Genomic DNA, 23,125 nt, shown 5'->3' with positions numbered 1-23,125 from the left:
AGGCTCAGAGCAGCACCTTCACAAAAACTGCTTTTCTTCTCCTAAGCCTTCAGGGATAACTGGAAGTTTGAGTTCTCACAGTAAAGCTTCAGTGTTTATGTAACACTTCGCGCTACTGCCTTAAAGAAGAGGGCTCGTTCAGCACCACTGGCATTACTGACCAACTGGCTGAGGGCTCCTTTGCAAGGAAGCATCTTACCATTTTCCTAAGCAAGCTGCCATATCACTAACTCTGACTCCAACCCAGAAGGGACATGTGAATGCTATCAGGTCTCGGGCTGCATCACAGAAGTTAGTACCGAGCACTTTCCTTTAACAAAGACCCCCAATGGCTACACAGTGGGCAGCTATGTGTCAATACCTGCTGACTGCAGACCACAGCTCCAGCTTCCATTTCCAAGTTCCAGACCTCCAACCGTGCATTTTGCACTCCACCTGCCTTAGCAATCCTTCACATCCCACCTCTAGCCTGATGCAGTAGCAACAGCAGTTACACTAAGCCCTGACTAAAACATAACCAAACATGTTGCCACTGACATACAATCAGCTCAGTCTCCTACTTTTAGGTTTCATGACGTTATACAGTTACCGAACACTGCCCCAGGCCTGGAATGCTGTATACACTGTAGTACATATACACCATACTATTGTATATGCTATATAGTGTATATACTATACAATGCTGTATACGCTATTATATAACCTCTTCAAAACCGCTAAATAAATTTTTATGATGAAAACACTTTGTCTTTACTGTAAAAACTGTTCCACCACATTTAACTTTGGGATCACCCCACCCCATTCATCACACTGCCCCTTTGACAACACAGCCCCTGCAGCTCACCCCTCGGAAGCTGCGCAGTGGTGCTGTGCTTGCGCTCAAAGCAGCTGCAGACAGGTGGAACCCTGCTGGGCCTTGTCAGCAAACACGTGGAACCAGCTCCGGGGAATCTCTTCAGTTCAGGGGCCTGATCTGTCTACATGGATGGTACTCCTAGAAAGGAATTCTAGGACATCAGCTAAGCGGAGTGGACATTAAGTCGAAGCGCTTCCCTTCTCCCCATCCACTTAACCAGACTGGAAGAGAAGTCCTATAGGGGGCAAGCAAGATGAACTCACGACTCCTTGTGCGTTCAGGCAGCAGAAATTCTGAGTAAATGGTGTGAAGGGCTGCCAACTCCTGCTGCAAAGCAGGCTGTCTTCTAAGAAGCTGGTCTCACCTTAAGACTGGAATCTTACTTTATCTCACGTAAGAAAAGCAGGGCAGCTACTCTTCTCTCCCTCTCTCTCTCTTCCCCCTCCAAGTGTTCCTATTACAAGCAACAGAGAAAAATTATTCTTGCTGAAGTAATATAAAAAGAAAGTCATAGTAATATTTGGCATTTTTAATTTAGGTTTGTTTTATTTAAGTTTAATGTTAATTCCATGCTGTGTTTCAGTAAGAACAATACAGATTCTGTATCTGTGGCTCCAGTCAGATATCCAGTAGTACAAATTAGCTTCAAGTTACACATACTGAACAAAAGAGGTTGAGCGAGCGAAGGGAGAAGGGGAAGGGGGAGGGAGAAAGAAAAAAATATTGAACACGCATGCAGGCTTATCAATGCCACCTTCAATGCTAACCTGCTTTGAGGAAAAGTAAAGAATAGGCAAGAATGAGCAGCCACGGATTGTTGAACTGTTACCAGCACCATATTTTTCAGCAACATTTCAGCAGTTTGGAATTTTTTTTTTATTACAAGTAAACCCACTACAATATATGTCCCAATGCAACCTGTAACTTCAAGCTAAACATCCAATTAAGTTTAAACATTGGTATAAAATTCAGTTTAAACAGTTATAAAAAAGAAAAATGCCACCACATGCATGCTACCTTGTGATAACGAATCTCTCCCCTACAAGTCTAACAGCCTTCAGGTGTCAACATCCACTTCTAATGGCAGTATTACCACATCTGGCAGGAGACAATACAGTAATGCTGAAAGAGCCTTTACGCAGTCCTGTTAGTGTCTTAAAGAACCTAAAAGCTGGCACCAGTAAAATCCACAGAAATTCACTCTTGCCTTTAAGAACTTTTAAACTGTGTAAAAAAAATAAAAATAAAGAAACCCAACAGGGCAGGAACCTAAATTCTGAGACCCAATGTAAAAGTCAGATTTGGTGGTTCTCAGAGTGACACTGAGGGTTTTTGTGGGGAAGGGGAAGGGTGGTCAGAGATGGGTTCTCTTGTTGGCCTTTGTGTCTCACTGGTTTTCATCTTCCACATCCTGCAGCGCTTCTTTATTCTGTTCTTCACCTATGAAAGTGTTTAAAAGTAGAGAAGTTAGCTTCTGAAAACGAGACTGCAGAATGGCTTAACAAGCATCTAAGATTAATAGTTTCATGCAGTTACACACACACACTCACACGCTTGCATAAATGACACACACGCTCGTAACAGCCAGTTCTGGAGTGAAGCGTTTCCATGGAAATTAAGCCTTGTAATCAACTCATCACATTTCGTACGGAACAACTGTAGCACAGGCTATTAAAACATGGACTGTTGTAAGGACAAACAATAAACCATCGTTTCTGAAAACAGTCTGCATATGTCAGTCCTGTTGATCAAGAAGTGAACAGCCAAGACATATCGTCCAAATGGCTGCAGATCAACGTCTTTAAGTCACAACATACCTTCCCAGTAACCTCATTGCTACTCCACAGATCACTAAGGCCATCTACCCGCTAAGAAATTAAATATTTTTTCCTCTCCGAGTCCACCTAGTCTCAACAACCGCAACTGACTGCAGCCAACGTTACAGAGTTACATGGCATCTATTAAGTTACCAAGAGAAGCATGAATAAGCTTCCCTACTTCCCAGTCCAACGTAACAAGAAATCCCAGGCTTGTGGTTATTCAGAGAGTGACTTATGGGATACATGTCTCTTGAGAAACAGCCCGTTTGGACCTATTCAACCAGGCTGCACCATGCAATGAAATGAGGTCTGTCCACACAGCGAATTGTCACAGGTGTTCAGTTTTACTTTATAGTTGCCCCTGGGCGAGGTGCATGCAATGCCTCCTGCACAGGTCTTTGCCTGTTTCTACTACAACAGGGAGAAGTTTAACATACTCCAGCTGGTGCCATAACACATGCAAGATTAAGCTAATTGACAAGAAACTGAAAAAAATGTTTTCTTCAGAGTTATCTTTAGCCATGTGACATGGTACTATCTTAAGGGCAATAAACAAAAACTGTCCATTCAAAAAAATTCATTTGCAATAAATCCAGTCAAATGAGACCAATGACTTCAGCACAGAATCAGAATGCCTGCTCAGAGCATGTCCAGATTCAGAATTACCACCAGGTACAATGCAAGGTAGAGTTTTGAAGAAGTGGCCTAGGAACACAAGATATGTGACATTCAAAAACAAAATTTACATTTAGAATTATGAAACATGTAATTTAAAAGAAGAACGCAGAGGCCCTAACTGAGGAAGATTATTAGATCTGAGCATGCTCTAGCCAATGCACTTAAGCAAATACTCCTGTAACAGGCGACAGTAAGAGTACTTTTCATGCCCAAATAGTCTTAATATCCATCCAGGTATGCGCTCAATTCCCAAACACGTAAGTTACTTTGGATCTTGGTTATGCGTATGGGACCTGGGTAACAGGTCACAAATTGGCAGAACATCGCTTAGCCCTGGAATGGAGTCAAAGATACAAGCAATTTTATCAGCAGCAAAGTAGTGACAGAGGCAAGCATGATTAGTGATCAGAAGAAAACTGACGTTGAAAAGTTCATTGAGCCATGACGAGGACTTACAAAGTAGAGTTTTTAGGAAATGAACAGTTGGACTTTCCTTTAGGAATCTATACAGCAGGAAAGAAGGGGAAAATAGGAATCATATGAAGACGACATTACAAGCGTGAAGTAAACAGCTTGTCTATGACATGGTTAAAAGATACAGTACATGGGATGGAAAAGTGTAGCAGCTGAGTAATACTACCCAATTTCAGAGAGACATTCACCACAATCTACATAACTGAAATAAAGCATTAGGCAAGAGCTCAATGAAAAAGGAACTAGCCTCTTAAAAGCCTTCCCATCTCCTCAGGAGACTGGTAATAATGACCATCTTTGTGAATGCCACAATTAACTTTTACCTATCTTCAAAGGCTCTAACCCAGTTTGAAAATAGAGTTCTAGAAGCAACACTTTCCAACGCACTCAGTGAGCGTATTATGATGTTACAAGGAAAAGAAAATTCAGCTTTTCACCTGTGGCTGTACACATTACACAGACATTGTATTCTTTGGGAACCTGAAGACTGAAGAACTGCAGTAGTTCAGCAGCTCTGCAGTATGTTTAGTTTGTAGTCCTCATCCTGCTGGTGCCATGCATCAAAAACAGTACCTAAGATATTCTGAACTACTTCAGGAAGGACAAAAATAGTTATTCTCTAGACTACGGAGCTAATGAGGAAATAAGAAATTTGAATGTGGATTACTCAATAAGTAAGTTTTAAAAGCCTCTGTAAATAACCTCGCTAACTTCTGTGAAATGCGATGTTAGTCAGCTCACGTGTAAATCGAGGTAGCTTTTGGAAGACGTTCTAATTCTACTACCTTGCATTAGCAATCCAGCCTCATTGCTTCACTGAAATAACCACCTTGCTGTTTGTTCCCAAAGAACACCGCGATATTTGGCTCCATTAAAAAATTAAAAGGTCAGATTTTAATTGTGTGCACTGGGGATACATTTTTCCCCTAGCCACAGCACGGAAGGCATCTAATACCTGCAATGCTTAGAGACACTGCTCTACAGATCCACCTGGGCAATATATATATCTAAGGGTACAGAATCATATAATGTTGCACCTTTGAAAACAACACAGGGTCCCTTGCAAGAGACTGCACTAAGATGTCAGCTACCCTACAAGCCAAGACCCAGCATGTGTACAGTCTTCTGCCCCCCAGTTCTGTCTAAAGCCCAAAGAAATAGGGGTAAAATTTGAATTGCAGCATTAATACTCATGGTACATGTCTGCTGCCATTCCCAGAGCTTGAAGTGAACAATGCTTAAAAGAAACCATCAGCCCCCACTGACCAAGTGGCAGCAGGCAGTAAGAAGGTAATGAGATTCCACCATTGCTTTCAGACACTACGCCAGTAAAGTACTCCAAAGTAAAGCTACCTGACTACTGCCACACAACAAGTAACAACTTACACTAAAAAATTTACAGACTTATCTGAAGTCAAGTTGGAATATTGTTTTAGACCTCTGTTAATACTCTAATAAACAGGCCAGATTTTCTTCTCCTAAAATTTAAGTAAAGAAATCTAGCTTTTTTTTTACAGGTCTATCCAGAACCTAATTTTTGCAGAAGGAAACACAAGTTTAATCTTTCTACATAAAGAACATTTAATTCACTAATAAGCAAAACAAGGCAAACTCAAAATTTCTTTCACATAGAACATTAAATGTAAGTGGAAATAAAGTCCATTCAGAACATCAGAAATACTTATGTGAGTAACTATCAGATGTTAGTAAAGAGAAGCAATCAGTGCCCCACCCTCAGATACTGCCAGAGGATATATTTGCTCTTTGCTCTGGCAATAGCCCATTTCCAGAGTCACAACCTCGCATCTGCTGGGAGTAGTTAAACAAAAAGAGCTTTCCAAACATCAAGTAGCAAATTTAGACTTTTCTAAGCATTCACTCTTTTGTCCTGTAACAGAATTACAGAATCCCTGTTCATCTTCATACTCGATTCTTCATAAAAGATACAGGGATTGCCATGATGGCAGTAAACAATCTTGTACTGAAAAGCTAACAGAAACATTAAGTGACCTGAAAAGGGAACTAGATCATTTGCAATACTTCCTCCTGCACTGGAACTTGATATCTGGCTGAAATGACAACTGTAAGATGAACATGACAAGCCACAAAAGACAGATAATTAAGTGAAGTCACTGCTTTAAAATAATCACTGATGTTTAGAATGGTACTAATTACATCTCCTTTCTTCAAGTATGAAGCTGAAAAACTTCTCAGTAGAACTTGCTGTCACCCCATCAATACATCCCATGTTAAGGACAGAAGTTCAGAAAGGTCGATTATTAAGAATGACAGCAACGAAACACCAAATCAATCTAAAATCTACACATCTCTGCTTTGTTTTCTGAGTAGAGCTCAGGGGACAGCAGCACCTTCGAGTGGCGTTTACTTACCATCACCCTGCATGTCTGAAGTCCATAGTGTCAGATTATCACGTAACAACTGCATGATAAGTGTAGAGTCCTTATAGCTTTCTTCACTCAGCGTATCCAGTTCTGCAATAGCATCATCAAAAGCTGCTTTCGCCAACCTATAAGCACAAAGTCAGACTTAATACATATCGTGAAAGAATTCTGAAGTCAACACCTCAGAACACCTATTTTCATGTAGCCACCTAGACATGCATAGCCTCTTTTTAAAAAATATTATTTAAAAGTGTTCAGATGTTTGGATAAACATCTCCAGTCTTCAAAAAAAATCGACTACTTTGCATGACTAAGAACAGTAACTATTTACTCAAGAATTTGGGGTTTATTAAATGTTTCTACATCTCACAATAGAACTGATCAACATCTGCTAAAAGCTTTAAAAAGTTACATAACCTGCAGAGACAGAAATAGAGGGAAGTCTTTGCTTCATTCCTCACTTCTATGCTCATACAAGCTAAATACCGAAAGATCAGCATAATTACAAAAGCTCATCTATACCACTAATTCCTCTGACCATGACACCTCTTACCATGTGTAGGAGCCAGCACCAAGAGAGGCAAGCTAAATTACCTCACACTTTTTGCACAGTAATGGTGAGCATAGAGTTAACATGGCAAGTTGTCAAGCTGCCACTGGTTCATTGGTCCAAGGTTATTACTGCTTCTCGTACATAACCTACTCCCAGATAAACAAATTCATCTGGATTCAAAAGGATACAAAAGTTCAAAGCCTTTCCAATGGTGTAACCTCAAACAGCAGGAAAAAAGCCAGCACAGTGTTGTTTTTTTTTTTTTGTTGTTGCATTAAAGTCATTCTCTAACTAGCAACCACTTTTGGCTTGTTTGGTGTTCACGTAAGTTTCCCCCATCTCCCCAGTCACTACCTACCTGCAGGCACGATCAGGAGAATTAAGAATTTCATAGTAGAATACAGAGAAGTTGAGGGCAAGTCCTAAGCGGATAGGATGTGTTGGCGGGAGTTCTGTCATTGCAATATCACTAGCAGCCTTGTAAGCCACCAAGCTATTCTCTGCAGCCTCCTTCCTGTCATTTCCTGTGGCAAACTCAGCCAGATACCTATGGTAGTCCCCCTTCCTGAAAAACAAGGATAGAACAAACAATAAGTCATTAGTCCTTATTTCCACACCAGCCACTAAAGTGCTTAGTTCTACAAGTCATTTTGTACATTCACACACAAAAGGACTACTACTGCTGAATTACTGCCCAGGCAACAGGGCCTTAGCACCTAAGCACATTTTAAACCATCAAGCGGGAGAAGGTTTGATTTTTCTTTTGTTGCGTTAGTACAGGATATTATAGTATTGGCTGTTCTAGCCTGAAAAAACCCACCATGCATCACTACTTTACTCCCGTTATCTACTCCAGATACAACAAGAAGTTCACCTCCCAAGGCAACACTCACATTTTGTAATAGAAAACCTTGGACTCGCCAGTGTTAGCTGCTGGAATGAGGTGTTTGTCCAGTACATCCAGAATGTCACAACAGATTAACTTCAGTTCAGTCTCAACCTTAAAAAAAACACAAAGAGGCAGCAAGGTTAGCACAGAAGACTAAAGGCCTGTCTCAAAAATATTTAATATCAAACAGGTGGCATCATAAATACCCAAGGAGGGGGAAGACAAAAAACAGGACAGATTCAGCTGTCCACAGGTACATTAAGCAAAACAGTACTGGGTAGTTAGCTGGCAGACAGAAGATGCAAGGACTGATGTATGATGAAATGCGTAACTGAATAACGGAATTATAAATTCCCTGGGAAACATCTTGCTAGACAGTTGCATTATGTCTGTCTCAGCATATAACTGCTTACTGCATGACTTGCACAACTCCTAATGCCTCACGTTTTTGATCCTGGAAGGCCCTGAAGTGGCAATGGTGAAGGAAACAATTTGAAGGTAGTTAAGACAGGTCAGCTGAACTCCATTTCACCCCCAGTTACATTACACATTCAGAACAGGTTTCCACTGGCTACTTGGGAGGCCAAGTACTAGCAGAAAAGCCCTAAGACAAAAATCATGTAATATTAGAACACAACAGATGTGTCACAGACAAAAAAAGGTCAGATACAAGGGGAAAACAAATTACAGAAAAAAATACAAGCTTCAGAAGCAGGCAATAAAAAAGCAAAGCATAGCAGTTCATAACAAAGAAAAAAGCAGAAACCATCAACACTAACAGTGAGGTCAGTGGTCAAAGAAAACAATATATTAAGTCTTATTTAAAATCAGTTACTGGATTTTAATAGCCAAAATTGAAAACATGGTCACATCACTTTTTTTCCTGCTTTGGAATAAAAAAAGCAAGGTCTACAAGATTAGATTCTACCATAGAAAGCTTCATACCTGAAAGCAAACTAAACACCTTCGAAAAAAAGCTAAAAGCTCTTTTTTGACATCTACATTGCCAAAACCAGACTTGATCCAAGCATCCCACATCATCCACAGCAAGAGGGGTTGGTTAAGTGCAGATAGCAACCTGTTGCTGCTCTTTCCTGATTTGGCATTAACTTTCCGTTATGGCTGAAGACAACTCTGGCTCAAGCTACTGTTACAGCCTACAAAGTTGAGGTTTTCAAGGCAAGGCATCGACATCAGCTACAGTAAGCGGTACCAGTAGCTGCACGCCTCAGATCGCAAGAGCAGCCCCAGTCAGCCTGCTATCCCTTCCTATCCCCCCCCCACTCATGCAGTTTTCTTTCATATAGCATTTTTCTTTTCATGCAGTATCTTATCACCATATAGTTTCTAAACTCTTGTGGTTTGTAACCACGACATCTAGCCTCAAAACTGTTAAAACTAGATCTAAAATAAATTAAACTGGCACATATCAATTTGTACAAAGTTACTTAACAGATCTGGAGAAGTTCCTTTAGGTAGATTAATATACAGCAAATTTCATATGCAAACAATGACAGAATGCCCTAGAGCATTCAGAGGAAGAGTTAGATGCTATACTTAGTTATGTGACAAATGCTTAGGGAAGTTGCTGAAATATGGTCGCTTGAGAAGAATCTACTTCATATATTCTTGGGCTACAAAAGCTATAAAACCTGTGCCAGCAGTCAGTTCCTGCAAACTTCTTTCCTCTTGATCCTCTTTCTCAATGACTTCTTTTGCAGAGAGATCTTCAGCACAACTGCAAAGAATTAAATCAGTTTCTAATCTTCTTTTGTTAAACCAGACACGTACAAACTTCCATTTCATCTCAGACAGACCTTTTTCAGCTGTGCTTAAAGGATCAGTCACACAAGTTACCAGAAAGCAACTACTGACCAGGGCAATTTATATGTCCTGACCGTGCTTAACTTAAGAGGTTTAATACAAATTGAGCTAATTAAAAAAAACAACTCCCCCCCACCACCACAATCCTAAGAGCTCTTTTTTTTTTTTTTAAAAAAAAAAAAGAGATCTAAAGGGATCTTCTCTTGACAGAGAATAACTGAGCTCTGCACAGCAAGCCAGCACAAGAGCTCACACTAAGCCTTTTGGGATCGCGCAGAACAGGCAGTTTTAGGGCCTATTACCATTTTAGCTCAAAATAGGACACATGGAACTGCAGGCTCTGACTAGCAATGACATGGCTCATCCTGATGGGTGCAGTGCCCCCCCCCGCCCCAATCCACCCTGCCTCTGTATTTTAGTGGTTGTGCTGGCTTAAGCAGATTCCAGACTGGGTTCTTAGCTCTACAGGTACAGCAGTTTCTAAACCACCTGATGACCTAAATAAGGAAACGTATTAGAACCAACCAGGAAAATCATGGCCCGTACTAGTTCTTTGACCTGTTTTACTATTTAGCCCACAGAATAGCTGCACCTCACAGCTGGGATGCAACATGAAAGCAGAACAGCAGGCAGCAGTTGCTAAAGCCTGTGAGCTACCTTCCTCCCCACTCCCCTGAGAAACAAAATGACCACCCACGTGTCAACTTCCAGGCTAATCTTTCTATGAAGAGAGGAAGGAGAAAGCCCTGCAGCTGCCCCAAAATACAACCCAGGCTGAGCACTACAAAGCACACTCAGTATGCCACAAGTACAGACTGTAAGAGGGAGGTGAACACTTGTCCTATGCTATTAGGGAAGGGATTTGGTCTTACTGCAAGGATCTGAACTGCATCATGTGCAGGCACCACTTCATCCTCTCAAGGACAGAGAAAGCAAGCCTCCATGTTCTCATCCACAGAGATGCAGTCAGAGGAGAAAGCCAGGGGCTCCACGTTTGTGCATCCACATGGCCACAGGACCCAAGAAGCAGGAATCATGTCAGCAACAGTTTTTCCCATAACTCTGTACTGGTTCTGCTACGTTTATCTTAAGCAGACAACGTAAAGAGTAGAGAGGCCTCTACCGCCCTTCAGTATTGCCTGATGCACGCCTCAGACAAAACCAGCCAGGTCCTGCTCTGACACCATCAGCCCTTGAGTTCTGCCCCAGGTCATACTGGCTAGTAATTTCAAGTGCTTGGAGTTCACTTGAACAAGACCAAAGAGTTGAATTCTAACAAATACTGATGTAGACAAAAGACTCAGATGATTTCTACACTAACTACAACTTCCATTTCAACTCAAGCAGCAGTTCACAGCTGTGCAAGCCCCTACACCTGGTTTTGGTGGTAGGCAAGAGATTTTTCCAGAGATGCTAGTTTTCTCTCACCCCTCAAAACTTTAGTCTAGGGACTAACAGGCCAAGATAACTGTTTTGTGTTGTCCCCAATGCTCCCCTCTTCCCCCCCCCGCCCCAAGAGTCTTTCAAGCCTGGGAAGGATCCCCCAGTAACACTGTTCTTAAGACTGAAAAATACAATAGTGGGTATTTATTAGCAGGCAAGCAAAATAACCACGACTCCGAGTCTGCACTGGACCTTTCCCATTCACACAGAAACACTAAGTATGACAGCAGGGCACCTTTGCTGCAGCTCTCACTTCAGCAGCAGCAAGAAGCATCATCCACTAACTTGAAGCAAGTCTTTCAGCAGCTACAAGCAGGACACAGCCTCTAGCTCCAGCTGCAACACATAAGCCTCTTGGAAAACCCAGGCTAGAGCTAAGTAGACACATCTTGTCTTTTTCCAGTATGGAAATACACTGCTTCGTACTCCACAGCATTCTTCCACCTAAAGCCTGCAGGCACTCTGAACAACAGCGATGGCTATTCCCTGTAAGGATTTAAAGGATGACAACACCGTTGGCATGGCCCTGCATTCCATGTGGCTGTATATTTCTCTCTCAATATATCCTATTTTGAGGACTATATACACACATTTCTTGCTCACCAGTCTGTTCTGCACAGTACTTGCTCTCTTTACAAGGAGAGAGATGCAGAACAATGCCTTTTTTTTAAACAATCCTTTCAAAAACAATGGAAAGTCTTTTCACTATTAAAGGATCTCTGGCAGGAGATAGCAACTGCCCACAAAATATTAAGCAGAAACCTGAAAGCATATTATCTAAGACAAATTTAAGCAATCATTAGATAGGTATTCACCGTCTTAATTTATATGCTCTGTTAGAAAGATTTTAGACACCCATCAAGAAATGGTATTTGGGACTGTATGTAACTGGCAGCGCCTCATCCCAGCAGCACGCCAGCATAAAAATAGAAACTTACAACTTGAACAATTCCATGGAGCAAGAGAAATGCTATGAGTCAAAAGAAAGTAGTCCAGAGCCACTCCTGAAAAAAGGAACATCATTTCCATTGGTAGTGTACAAATCAGTGCCAGGAGGTTAAAAGACAGACTCCACTGTTTCTCTGGAAGTGAAGATCTGAACCATGGAGGCACTTGTCCTCAAATGATGAATGTGAAGTCTCTGCAGAAATGTGTGGGATTTAAATAGTATGGGAGAATGCCTGCTCCACATTAAACCAGGAGGTGGGGCGGGAGGGAAACAGTTCACTGTTCTAATAGCTGATGGTTTCATTAGCCCTTCCTGATGAAAGTCAAAGCTTGTTCCAAGTTCTCCATTTTAGGTAAAGCTGCACAGACTGACTAGACTCACCATGAAGTTATCTGCATCAGTTTTTCCCCTCTCTGAAGAGAAAAAAATAGCAAGGCCCTAGAGGTTATTACACATGCAAGTTTCACAGTTGAGATGACTGTAACATCTTAACATCCCCCATCCCTGGGAATACAGGAGTGCTTTATCTTAAGGGTAACAAACCCAGGATGCAGCCCTTCTTAACTAAATGGCATTACACCATAACACCAACTACATCTTACCATTTGCCGATATTCCCGAATCATTTTTAATTTATCTTCTCCACCTTTGTTTTCTTCTTTCTGTTCAATGCTGCTGATTATTCTCCAGGAAGCTCTTCTGGCTCCAATCACGTTTTTATATGCAACAGAAAGCAGGTTTCTCTCTTCCACTGTCAACTCCACATCCATTCCAGCCACTTTCTTCATTGATTCAACCATTTCTAGGAAGAAAAGGTCAGGCAATTATTCTTACAGCTAAAGCATCTTTCAATGTGCAACTTCTGTTGGGTGGTTTAATGATAACTTATCAAAACAGGCTCCCTCCTCCTTTCATGCAGTTACTCCTCACTTTTATACTGGAGCGATCCAAACAAATCCATGAGCACACGCACAAAGGAATTACCTGATACTCTCTTAAATGCATTTGACAAGAGTACCCAAAACATTCTTTAAAGACAGCTTAAGAAAGGCAAAACAGATTTAGCAGTAAGCACTCATTTTTTTTACAGTGGATAATGGTTATCAATACAATCCTACAGGAATGTGTGTTTCTTCAAAGTGCTCCTGAAAAGACACTGAATTGTGAGAAAAGCATGAGCAAACCTAAGCTGGCTTTCAGCACAATAGGGATAAAATGAAGAATTACAGAATGCTCCACTGATTTGTCAGCTGGAATACACTGTATTATAGTAATTAACCAAAAAATAAGATCCAGATTTGAATAGATTAGGGAAGCAAGTCAAAGTTCCAAGAGGAAACCACCAAAAGAAAAATTAGCTACTTGGAAAAGTGACAAAGGAGACATCCTGAGGATAACCAGAGCAACCATATCTACCCATGCCAAGCAGCTATTTCCACTGAAAAAGTAACACAAAATATAATTCATATTTATAACCTAAGCCATTAAAAAAGACTTGTAAAGCTGAGGTGAAAATAAGTTATTACTAAATATAGCTTTCCTATGTTCAAGTGGAAGCAAAAGCCTGAACTACTTAAGGAAGGCTTTAATCCTTTCACTACCTAATCACATTATGATTGTCTATGACATATTAGAAAAATAAAGCTGAAATGTTACATATATACTGGGCTCTCTTAGTTTAAGACATTCAGGAACCGTAAGTTTTGTCCCGCCAAAAAGTGCATCAGTTCCTTCATCATTTACCTCCCAGCTGCTAGAGCAGATGATAATCCCAGGTACAGGGAACATTAATGAGACCACAACCCAACCAGCCCAGCTGCTCAACAGGACAAGGGTTTCCCAGCTACCTGGTAGGTTGAGGAGCTCCAGAGTCACAAATTTACTTTCTGCCAAGACCACGGTGACGTGACTAGGCTACACCTCCCATACTATGACCCTTTACCTTTCTGTGCCCTATTTAACTTGCACTTTCATCATCCCTCCCCCATCATTTTACCTTATGTTGTATCAAGGGAGCAGAAGCCACAGGAAACAAGTAGCGCTTAACTGTCATTTTCCCCCCTCAGGTGTTAAAATTCAGTCTTAGCAGGCATAAGCTCTTTCAGTAATGGGAACTATCGGCTCATTTTTTCCTTGGCAGGAACAATGTTATCAGTCTTGAGCAGGTCTCCACATGTGCAGGACAATTTTACAGTGGCTCTATTCTCCCCAGAAGAAAACATCCCTACTTCACCCAATGTATTTTGCTACTCCAGCTCACAAAGTAACAAAAATCCCCAAAGGCTTTGATAATATTTACAAACACCCTGCTGTTTCAAAATGGTCAACTGTTTCTGCTGAAGACTTCAAAAGCCACCCTAAAACACTATGTACATATATCTAATGTTAAACTTAAGCATGCAATCTTCTAACTTAAACTAGCCAAGTTGAAGGCAATATGATAGTTACAATATTCCACTTAAATACTACAAGCACTATGACTTATTTCCTAAAGGACGATGCTTCTGTCTCTTCAAAGAACGTTGTTTTTAAAAAAACTAAGTCATCTCATATTTAAGTTCCTTAAACAACAGGTACATCCAAGATAATTTGCCTACCACAGTATTATTTCTCGTGAGGAAAGATGAACAGGAATTAAGACTTGCACTCTCTCCTACTTGGACATCTTTGCCAAGCTCCAGCAAGAGCCGTATGGCTTGACTTTAAGCTTAATATTTAACTGTCCTCAGATATGAGAAGTAATTGAGAAATTAACCTGTAGTTGTGAATGCACAGCCCTCTCTTCAACCATTAGCTAATGCATGTGTTGAAGAGAAATCCTGTAGGAAAACACAAGGTGTAGAATAAGGAGGAGGAAGTGATGCTGTACTGTTCATCTACAATGCTCATTCCCAGACATCCACCATCAGCCTGAAGACCTCTGGGGTCTGACACAGTACAACCCCTATACTTCAGTCAAACAGACACAGCAATATTGAGATGATACAACTCTTTATGTGACAGTGTGATATCAGTAAATAAACTACTCCAGAAACACGGAAGTGAGAAACATGTAAGGTAAGTTTCCAGGGATCTTCTGGATCAGAAAACCGTAACAAGTAGAGAGGTAAAAAAGGCAAGAGAAGATTCTACACAGAGATGAAAAGCTGGGAGACCATGACAAAGAAAGTCTGAAATTACCTTTCAGTTAAGGATTACTGCAGTAGTGACAACTCACTGCATGCACAATTCAGAGATGCTTACACTGCATTATACAAAGAGTAGATTTATGCTACTAATTCAAAAAAAGACAGATTGTAGTTAAAGTGTTTAAATTCCATTCTTTGAGTTGACTATGGCTGTCACCATGTTATGGTGCTGTGAGATCATGCCACCATCAGAGCAGGAACTCCCCAAAGCATAAATTGGGGAAGGATAAGAGATATTATAAGAGATATATAATAATATTTGGGAGAATGACATGCTCGCCCTAGATTCATATCCTTCCTCAGACATTTGCTGTGAAGTGTTTTAAGGAGTATTACAATGAGTGGACATTTGGCCTGATCAGGTAAAACAGTCTGTATATTCTTAGGGAAAAAGTATTCAGCTGAGACTCAAAACAACTGCCTACAGTACAATAGTCTATTCAGAAGCAGCATGGGCATTACCAATTATTTATTCCTATGTCCAACGCAACAGTTAAGACGGGTGGCTCCTCTCACATGGGAGGAGGACAGACATAGCCTGTAAAACACAAAAGATTTGGACAGTGGTCTACTGACTTACCTACAAAAGACATGGAACAGGATGGTATGTGGCTTGGGGCTAGTTCGTTGATGTCTTTAAATATCAAAGATTCTAGAGAGATTACGGTCCTAGAGATACACAATCTGACACTCCTAAAAACTACAATGGAACTTTGTAAGTCTCTAAAATATAATGGTAGTTTTTCCACCTTAAAAGGACTGAAATACACAGGGAAAGAAATAGTTAAAGTTCTAACTACCACAGGCATCCACTTTTACAAAAAAATACAGTAAGTCAATGGAATTGGTCTAAAAAAGCAGTTCTTTGAAAGCATAACAAGGGTAAAATAACAATAGAAACCCAACACTATAATCCTATGGAAGGAGATAAAATCCTTTTTTGTATAAGCTTCATTAATGCTACTGGACCTATACCAATGACAAAGCCACAAAATTAAAAAGTAATGGGGGAAGTTTACAAGTGTCGAGAAACATGTGATTGATAACTATTAGGCACCAATCCACAGAATTTGCACAAAGGGCACAGGTGATGAGGAAACTTACAGATCAAAAATAACGAACGCTTCGTTCCAGATAAAGATGAGAAACAAAGTATTTGCTGCTTCTCAAACTCTAGAAATCCAAGCAGCACAGGAGAACTGGAACATCCCTGGGTAAGGAAATATGGAAGTAGTGCTGATGCACTGGGAATTTTGTAGGAATGTTACAAGCCTTTCCAATACAGACTACAAAGTTAAGAGACAGCAGACCATGCCAACGGACTGTACATCAATTTGACAGTTTAATCAGTTTATACTGCTCAGACTGAAAATCCAAGGCTAGGTTAGCAATAAGAGTTGCAACAGGAACCACTTGGCCCAAACTGTGTTTGAAAAGCTAAGGAAGAGACACCACTGGGGCAAAGCTACAGTACTCAGAATGTCTAGTTATGGCACAATATGTTGCTTAAGTCTCTCAATAAGCACAATGCTATGGTGTTCGATGGATTTTTTTTTTAAAATGAAGCAACCAGTCATACAGCCTATGACACAGTCCCCCCCCAGTTTTCAACAATACACAGGATCTGTTTCAACCACACTGAAAAGCAGGCCTTGCCACAGCACACATTGATTCAATACTACCGAAGGAAAACAAGAGCTAGAAAGTTTGCTTGTGGTATGCTTGGTTTCTGAAAGAGGAACAAGATAAAGCGAGAAAGCTTGTTAAAATAAGAACAGGAAAAGAACTCGTTCAGTAGAGGTAGAATGGAGATGACTTGATGGCCACCACACTGGGGGCTCAAATCAAAAAGAACCTTAGGAAAACCCAGAAGGTAGCCTTATTAAATACCACCAAGTTGACAGTAGCAGAAGCAGAGCACTTCAGAAAACTGAAGTTGTGTTTTAAGTTTAATCCTTTCTTGTCTAGAGGGAATAAAGCAGGCCAAGATCTTCAAGCTCTTAAGCTGCCGCTCAATATCTACTTCAGCACATCAGGAGCAAAAAGCTGCAAATGCTCCAGGGTGATCTAGGGATGTTAAGGACATGGCAGAAAGAAAGAAGTCTTCCCATATCTGTGTTCACCATAACCAGTATTCAGAGAAGACTGGGTACAAGTACTGGTCACGGAATGAACAAATCATCAGTAACAACTATGAAGAACTCAAAATGAAATACCTGATCCTAAACTCTTGTGTATATCCTCTCAAGGCTTTAGCAGCAGAAACAAGCAGAAGGATTTTAGAAGGTGTTCCAGCAGACAGTCAAGGGGAACTACAGACCCATTAACCTAACACTCACCAGGATCCAAGAGGATTAAAAAAAATGAGTGGGTATATGCATAAAAGCTATACTGAAGAGTAAAGCTTTTTGCAAATGCACATAACGCTTCACAATTCTACTGTGAGGCTTTAAGTGATTCAAGCATATAGACGAGGAAGACACGATTGATACAGAAATGCATTTGGCAAGGTCCCTCACCAAGGTTCTTTGAGGAACTCAACTGCCATGGGATAAGAAGAGTCCTCATATGGATAAACACTTGGCTGAAAGACAGGAAACAGGGTAACGGGGAGAAGATCACTGGTGGAATCACACAGTGATCTGTGCTGGGAAGGATGCTCACATTTGTAAGTGATCCAAAAAAAAGGAAGCAAATAGTAAGTACTAACTCAGTAGTAAGAGCAAATTGCTAACAGCAATAAGACAAAGAGAGCTGAAAAAATAACGGCAAGTGCGTTTTCTTCATCAAGTGATGTGTAACCACAAAGACTAACGCCCATAGATTACATTCTCCCTGGCCGTGCAGGCCTTCAGCTGCTATCACTGGACACCACTCTATTCACTGCAGTGATTAGGTCTAAATTCAAGCCAAGAGAAAGCAGAGCTCATCTTTTCATCCATTAGGAACTCTTGTTCTGAAGACAAAGCTACTATGTTCCCAACATGAGGTTCTTCTGTTCTCTTAAGAAATCCTGCATTTTGCAACTAGTATTTAAGAGATGACTAAACTAGTTGAGGAGCTTGTGGGGACAGGGAGGTGCCTTTCTCTTCTATCCCTATCAATACACTCATGCCAGCTCAGCGCTTCTATGACCTCTGAACTATCTGATTCAGGTCACCATCTCAGAAAACTACTCAGGGGAAAAGAAGAAAAGACATTTGCTTCTATTTTAGAGACCTGGACTGGCTCTGAAGAGCGGACATCCCCCTTTCAACAGGGAGTTGTCACATTAGCTCACCCCACTTCACAGCACCACCATTTTAGTTTATAAAAGCATAAAATAAACATAGCATTTCCCTTTACATGCTACAGAGCTTTCGTGATTTTTCTTCAGATGTCTTCATATGCTTGAAGCACCCTGAGTAGCCGCACCCTTTTAACTGCCGGTAATAAAAACTGATAATCTTATCTTAAGGTCCCTACCTAGAACATGCTACACCTATGACAATGTGCAAGTTTTATATAAATGAGCATAAAACAACCTAACAACCATAACCCCAGATGTTAAGACAACCAAGCAGGCAGAGGGGAGAAAACACCAAAGAAAATCCACCCTACACAGTGGTTTAAACTAGTTTTGTAGAGAAAGCATACAGGGAATAGCAGTACAGCCTGCTGAGGTTTATAACTGCTGGTGCAGCCAAGACAATTCCAACGTTTGACTGCATGACTCTGCAATATACAGTTCTACAGAGCATACCAGTACTTCTATGCACTTGGAGAACCAGATGGATTAAGGCCAAATTATCCAAGCAACAGGGATATTTTCCGCACAACCAATCCTACAGACCAGCAGAAGTATTTCTTGCAGCAAGTCATCTCTATATCTGCAAGCTGTGAAGTTACATCCTCCTAAATGAAAGGGATTACTAATAAAAAAATCAGTTTGAAAGTAGCTATAGGAAAATTTAAGGATCGAGTCTCATCACGTATTTCTCTGTTTGACTGAGACCTGCTAATAAATAGTATCCCAATACAAGTACCTGAATAAATTAAAGGACACCAACTCAGTTGCTGGACACCTTGCAGAGCACCAAACGAACCAAGCTTAGAAGTTTGAATTCTTTGGTTGCTCTCAGAACTTGAGGATGTTCAAAAAGGAAATTACACAAGAGCCCTTTCATACAACTGTTGGGGGCAGTAGGGGAACAACACCCCTTAAATGCATTTACATTATTTACTTGAAATAGGACATCTGCAAACTGAAATTAGTAAATAAATTATCATTTTTGATACAGATTAGTGACTGATTCTTAAGTAAGCTCTGACTTCAAGTTCTGTTACTGTAAGACAGCTTCTAGAACATGTTCAAATTCTGGATTCAGTCCACTGCTGCACACCTTATTGTCTTCAGAGTAAAGATGCATTACCCTGACAGTTTATAGAAACATAGGAGTCACCTGTTAACTTGCTGTACTGGGAGTCTGGAGAGACGTCAAATATTTTCTTCCCAGCTGCAACCTGACCTATATCTGCTTTCAGAAAGAAAGAAACCCTGTTCATCTCACCTGCCATACCTTATGTAAATTTCAAGTTATATACCTCAAGCTCTGTAACACAAAATTGACAGCAGACTATCCACTTAGAGTCTACCTTGTGTCATAGCATGTAGGTTTCTCACCTGATTAAAGGAAAGATGCTACCCTAGCTTCCACAATGAAGAATTAAGTTTTGACATTCAGAAGTCTACAAAAACGCAGATACATACATTGTCTTGATATAAAGTCAAACATTAGTAAGGTAAAATTGTGTTTGTGAACTTGTCTATTCCAATTCTTTTCCCAAAAAGATAGTTATATATTACGCTATTAGTAATAGTCTTTGAGGGAACATCAGACGAGTGAGATTTTTCAAAGAGAGATTTGTCACAAAGCTTCCTATAATGTAAGCAAGCTCCCTGGCATTTTGTTATTTGTCATGACATGCCTAAGCAGATCTGTAAAGATAGTAAGACACCCAAATCTCTTAATATCTCCAGAGATCAGTGCTTAAGTGTTATTTACACTGCAGAAGTACCTAGAAAGTTGTCCCCTTAATCCAGGCCAAAATACTAAGGACCATACAGATACAGGACTGGGTTTTTAAAAATTTACAGGCACAACCTGCAAGACTCGATAAAGTTCTTCAAATGAGTCATGTAACTCAAAAAAACTAGATATATGCCTACTATAAGCACCGCTTTAATTGTCACAAACCATGCCGATTCTAATCACACACAAGAAAACAACATACCACGCGCCACTCTTTCACGAGAAAAGATGGGGCAGAACTTAATATTATCTTAACATTAAACAAAAAACTGATTTCACATTCATATTGATGTTATAAAACAAATTTCTATTCCAGCATATTTGCAGTAGACAGTACTTACCATCACATATTTTATATGTGCAAACTAGTAACTGTGACCTTGTGATCATCTATCTCAAAGAGCAAAATTAAGAATAACTTACACTTTCAGCATACTGCCAAACGCGAACAAAACTGTTTGAGAAGCAATCTGAGCAGAAATGCAGTATTTCATCTAAACAATAACAAAATATGCTAAAAACTCTTTATTGTTCCAGCTGAACCAGGATACGGAATTAGCTGCAGGAACAGCACCTACAATACCATTTTTTTCCAGGCCAGAGACGTAAGAAGTAAAGATGCTTGCAGAACAGCTAGCAGAATTAGAGGGTACACCTTAAATTTGTTTACCCAACTTGACTCCAAAAAACTTCGGAAGTCTAAAAACCACAGTATTGATTTAACACAACTCCTGGTGCTCCCTCCTTAGCAATGGCCTCATTACGGTTCAGAAGCAATACAGCATGAGAGATCTTCTAAATTCTGATCTAGCCAGCTTGTTCTGCAAACATCCACAACTGGGTTGGAATAGAAAGCCCAATGATGGAAAGAAAAGCTGCACAAAGGGAAACTATCAACCATTTTTTTTCTTGACAGGAAGCCGAATGGTTTTGCATTTCAGATCTCTACACTGGGGTAGGGTCTGATTACTTTCCAAAGAACTGATTTATCACCAATCTAGGAAAGCACCAGAAAGACAGGCAGTTATGCCTCAAAAGCTCCTAAAGAGGATGAATCCTGGAGGATGTTGGCCAAGCATCCTACTTTGGGTTTCCACTCAAACCAAAGCCAACACTTATAGTCACACTGATTCATTAATACCCGGTGGAGAGCCCTTTCCTCCCTACACACAAAAAGCCCAACTCCAGGAAAATGGTGGGATTGGGGGTGGGGAGGCATCCTTTTTAGTAATGGTGGCAGGGAGAAAAATCTGTCTTCCCATCGCATGCTCTTTGGGGTAGGCAGCAAAATACCAAAAAAACACACACCCCAGTTTTTACCAATAGATGTTGCATACCTACTGTGAAATATTGAATCACGTGCCCATCCCTCCCAGCCAGTTAAGTCACATCCCAAGAACTGCTCTGGTGGGCATTTTTTTCCTGCAAGTCCTTACAATTACTATGAGGAAACCGTTTGACTCCTTTCATTTAGTGGAATTCTTACTTCCACCCCCTTTCCCCTATAAGAACATTTACAAAAGACAGTCTTATTTGGGCTTTCTTTTTTTGTTGTAGATTTTATTTTCCTCACCAAAATGTGTATTTCTCAGATGCTCAGAAACACTAGCAGAAGTTTTCTAAGCAGCAACTCCGAGAACAAAACCTAGTTCTCACCAAATTACCTTATTGTGCTATGAAAATTGTGAACAAAGTATTTGGAGCATCTCCCTACCTCTAAATGAAACATAGCTGTATTCTTTTCTTTTTTTTTTTTTAAACATACACAGGTATTTCACTTCAAATGCATAAACACGAGTCTTAAGGCAGAAGTAACAGTCCCAGAAGTTTAACACCATTGAGAAAATTAAAGGCCTTGTCTATTATAGGCAATAGAAACACGTTTAAATAGACAGTCACAAGGCAGACATTTCTGGGGCAGCAGACACCATTCCAGGGTTGTCAGCTCCCTCCCACCACCACTCTTCCCCAGATCTGTACCGATCAGGCACAGCACACAAACTTTATCGGGGAAAAAAAAGAAAAAAACCACACAATACTGGAAAAAGAAAATGAAATGTAATAGCATCTTGCGCATAATGAAAGCGTACGCATTTCCTTTAGGCAATGAAGTATCACGTAGTACTAGATGGCTCCAGGGTGAGAGCTCGGTCTCTCTCTGGGTTTGCCAGGGGCAGCGGTATCTCCACCGGAAAGCAAAAGAACAGAAAGAAAAGCGGCAGCCCCACTCCCCTAGGAGCGGCCACGGCGAGCGGGCCTCTCCCCACCATCTCCCCCCCGAGGGGCCGAGCGAGCCGGGCACCCACCTCCCGGAGAGGGCGTTGTCTGCGGCGAGCCGCCCTCAGCCCTGCAGCCCGGCTGAAGGGAAGCGAGGCCCGGGCCGTGAGTACCGCCCCGAGGCACCCGAGCAGCAGCGGCGGGGTCTCTTTGTGTCCCCCCCCCCCACCTCCATGAGGCGGGGGCGGCTCCCCCTTCCCCCCGGGACTCGCCCTTCGCGGCCGCCATTTTATTCCCGGCTCTGCCGCCGCCGCCGCCCCCCCCCCCCAGCGGCCCCGCCCAGGCCCGAGCCTCCCGCTCCTTCAGGCCCCCCAGCCCCAGCTCCCTCAGCCCCCTCAGGGGGGTGCCAGGCGCCATTTTGTCCGTGCCCCCCCTCCGCCCCTGCCCCCCCCTCCCCCGCCCAGCCGCCATTTTGTGGCCGCTCCCTCCCTCCCTTCTCCCCCTCGGCCTCGCAGGGCTTTTCCTCAGCCGGCGCTCACCATCGTAGCGCTCAGCCTGCTCGGCCAACTTGGCCTGATAGACGAGATCCTCCCGATCGTCCATGGCCTGCAGGCGGAGTGGCGTCGGGGAGTGTCCGGGGCGGATGGAAGCCGATGGGGCCGGGGGGCTCAGCAGCTACCAGCTCGCTGCTCTCCGGGCAAATATGGCGGCAGCGCCTCCTCCCGCTGCATCCGGGCACTTCCGCAAGGGCGCGCATGCG

General features: G+C 41.6%; 1 protein-coding gene across 2 annotated transcripts; it reads right to left on the bottom strand.

Moving 5' to 3' along the window:
- Nucleotides 1–1,375: 1,375 nt before the first annotated feature.
- YWHAE (tyrosine 3-monooxygenase/tryptophan 5-monooxygenase activation protein epsilon) lies at nt 1,376–23,112 on the bottom strand. Of its 2 annotated transcripts, XM_048068029.2 has the most exons (7): nt 22,905–23,112; nt 12,491–12,690; nt 7,677–7,783; nt 7,142–7,348; nt 6,219–6,355; nt 3,811–3,857; nt 1,376–2,296 (listed from the first exon to the last, which is right to left on the bottom strand). In XM_048068029.2, exons 1-6 carry the CDS (start codon nt 22,966–22,968, stop codon nt 3,850–3,852), a joined length of 723 nt encoding a protein of 240 aa, XP_047923986.1. In that variant the 5' UTR covers nt 22,969–23,112; the 3' UTR covers nt 1,376–2,296; nt 3,811–3,849. The 2 variants fall into 2 exon arrangements, with proteins under 2 accessions (XP_047923986.1, XP_047923985.1); XM_048068028.2 differs by lacking the exon at nt 3,811–3,857 and having other exon boundaries at nt 22,905–23,111.
- Between the last annotated feature and the right edge of the window lie 13 nt (nt 23,113–23,125).

The sequence above is a fragment of the Anser cygnoides genome, chromosome 18 (assembly GCF_040182565.1).
Source record: "Anser cygnoides isolate HZ-2024a breed goose chromosome 18, Taihu_goose_T2T_genome, whole genome shotgun sequence".
Taxonomy (NCBI): Eukaryota; Metazoa; Chordata; class Aves; order Anseriformes; family Anatidae; genus Anser; species Anser cygnoides.
This window is presented reverse-complemented; position numbering and strand designations above follow the sequence as displayed.

Excerpts from the sequence above, each read along its gene's own strand:
- YWHAE (XM_048068028.2), bottom strand. The coding sequence starts at position 22,968 with ATGGACGATCGGGAGGATCTCGTCTATCAGGCCAAGTTGGCCGAGCAG. Across the intron at positions 7,784-12,490 it reads TTCGGGAATATCGGCAAATG|GTTGAGACTGAACTGAAGTT; the intron begins GTAAGATGTAGT and ends GTTTTTTTTAAG. Across the intron at positions 7,349-7,676 it reads AAGGTTTTCTATTACAAAAT|GAAGGGGGACTACCATAGGT; the intron begins GTGAGTGTTGCC and ends CTTGTTTTTCAG.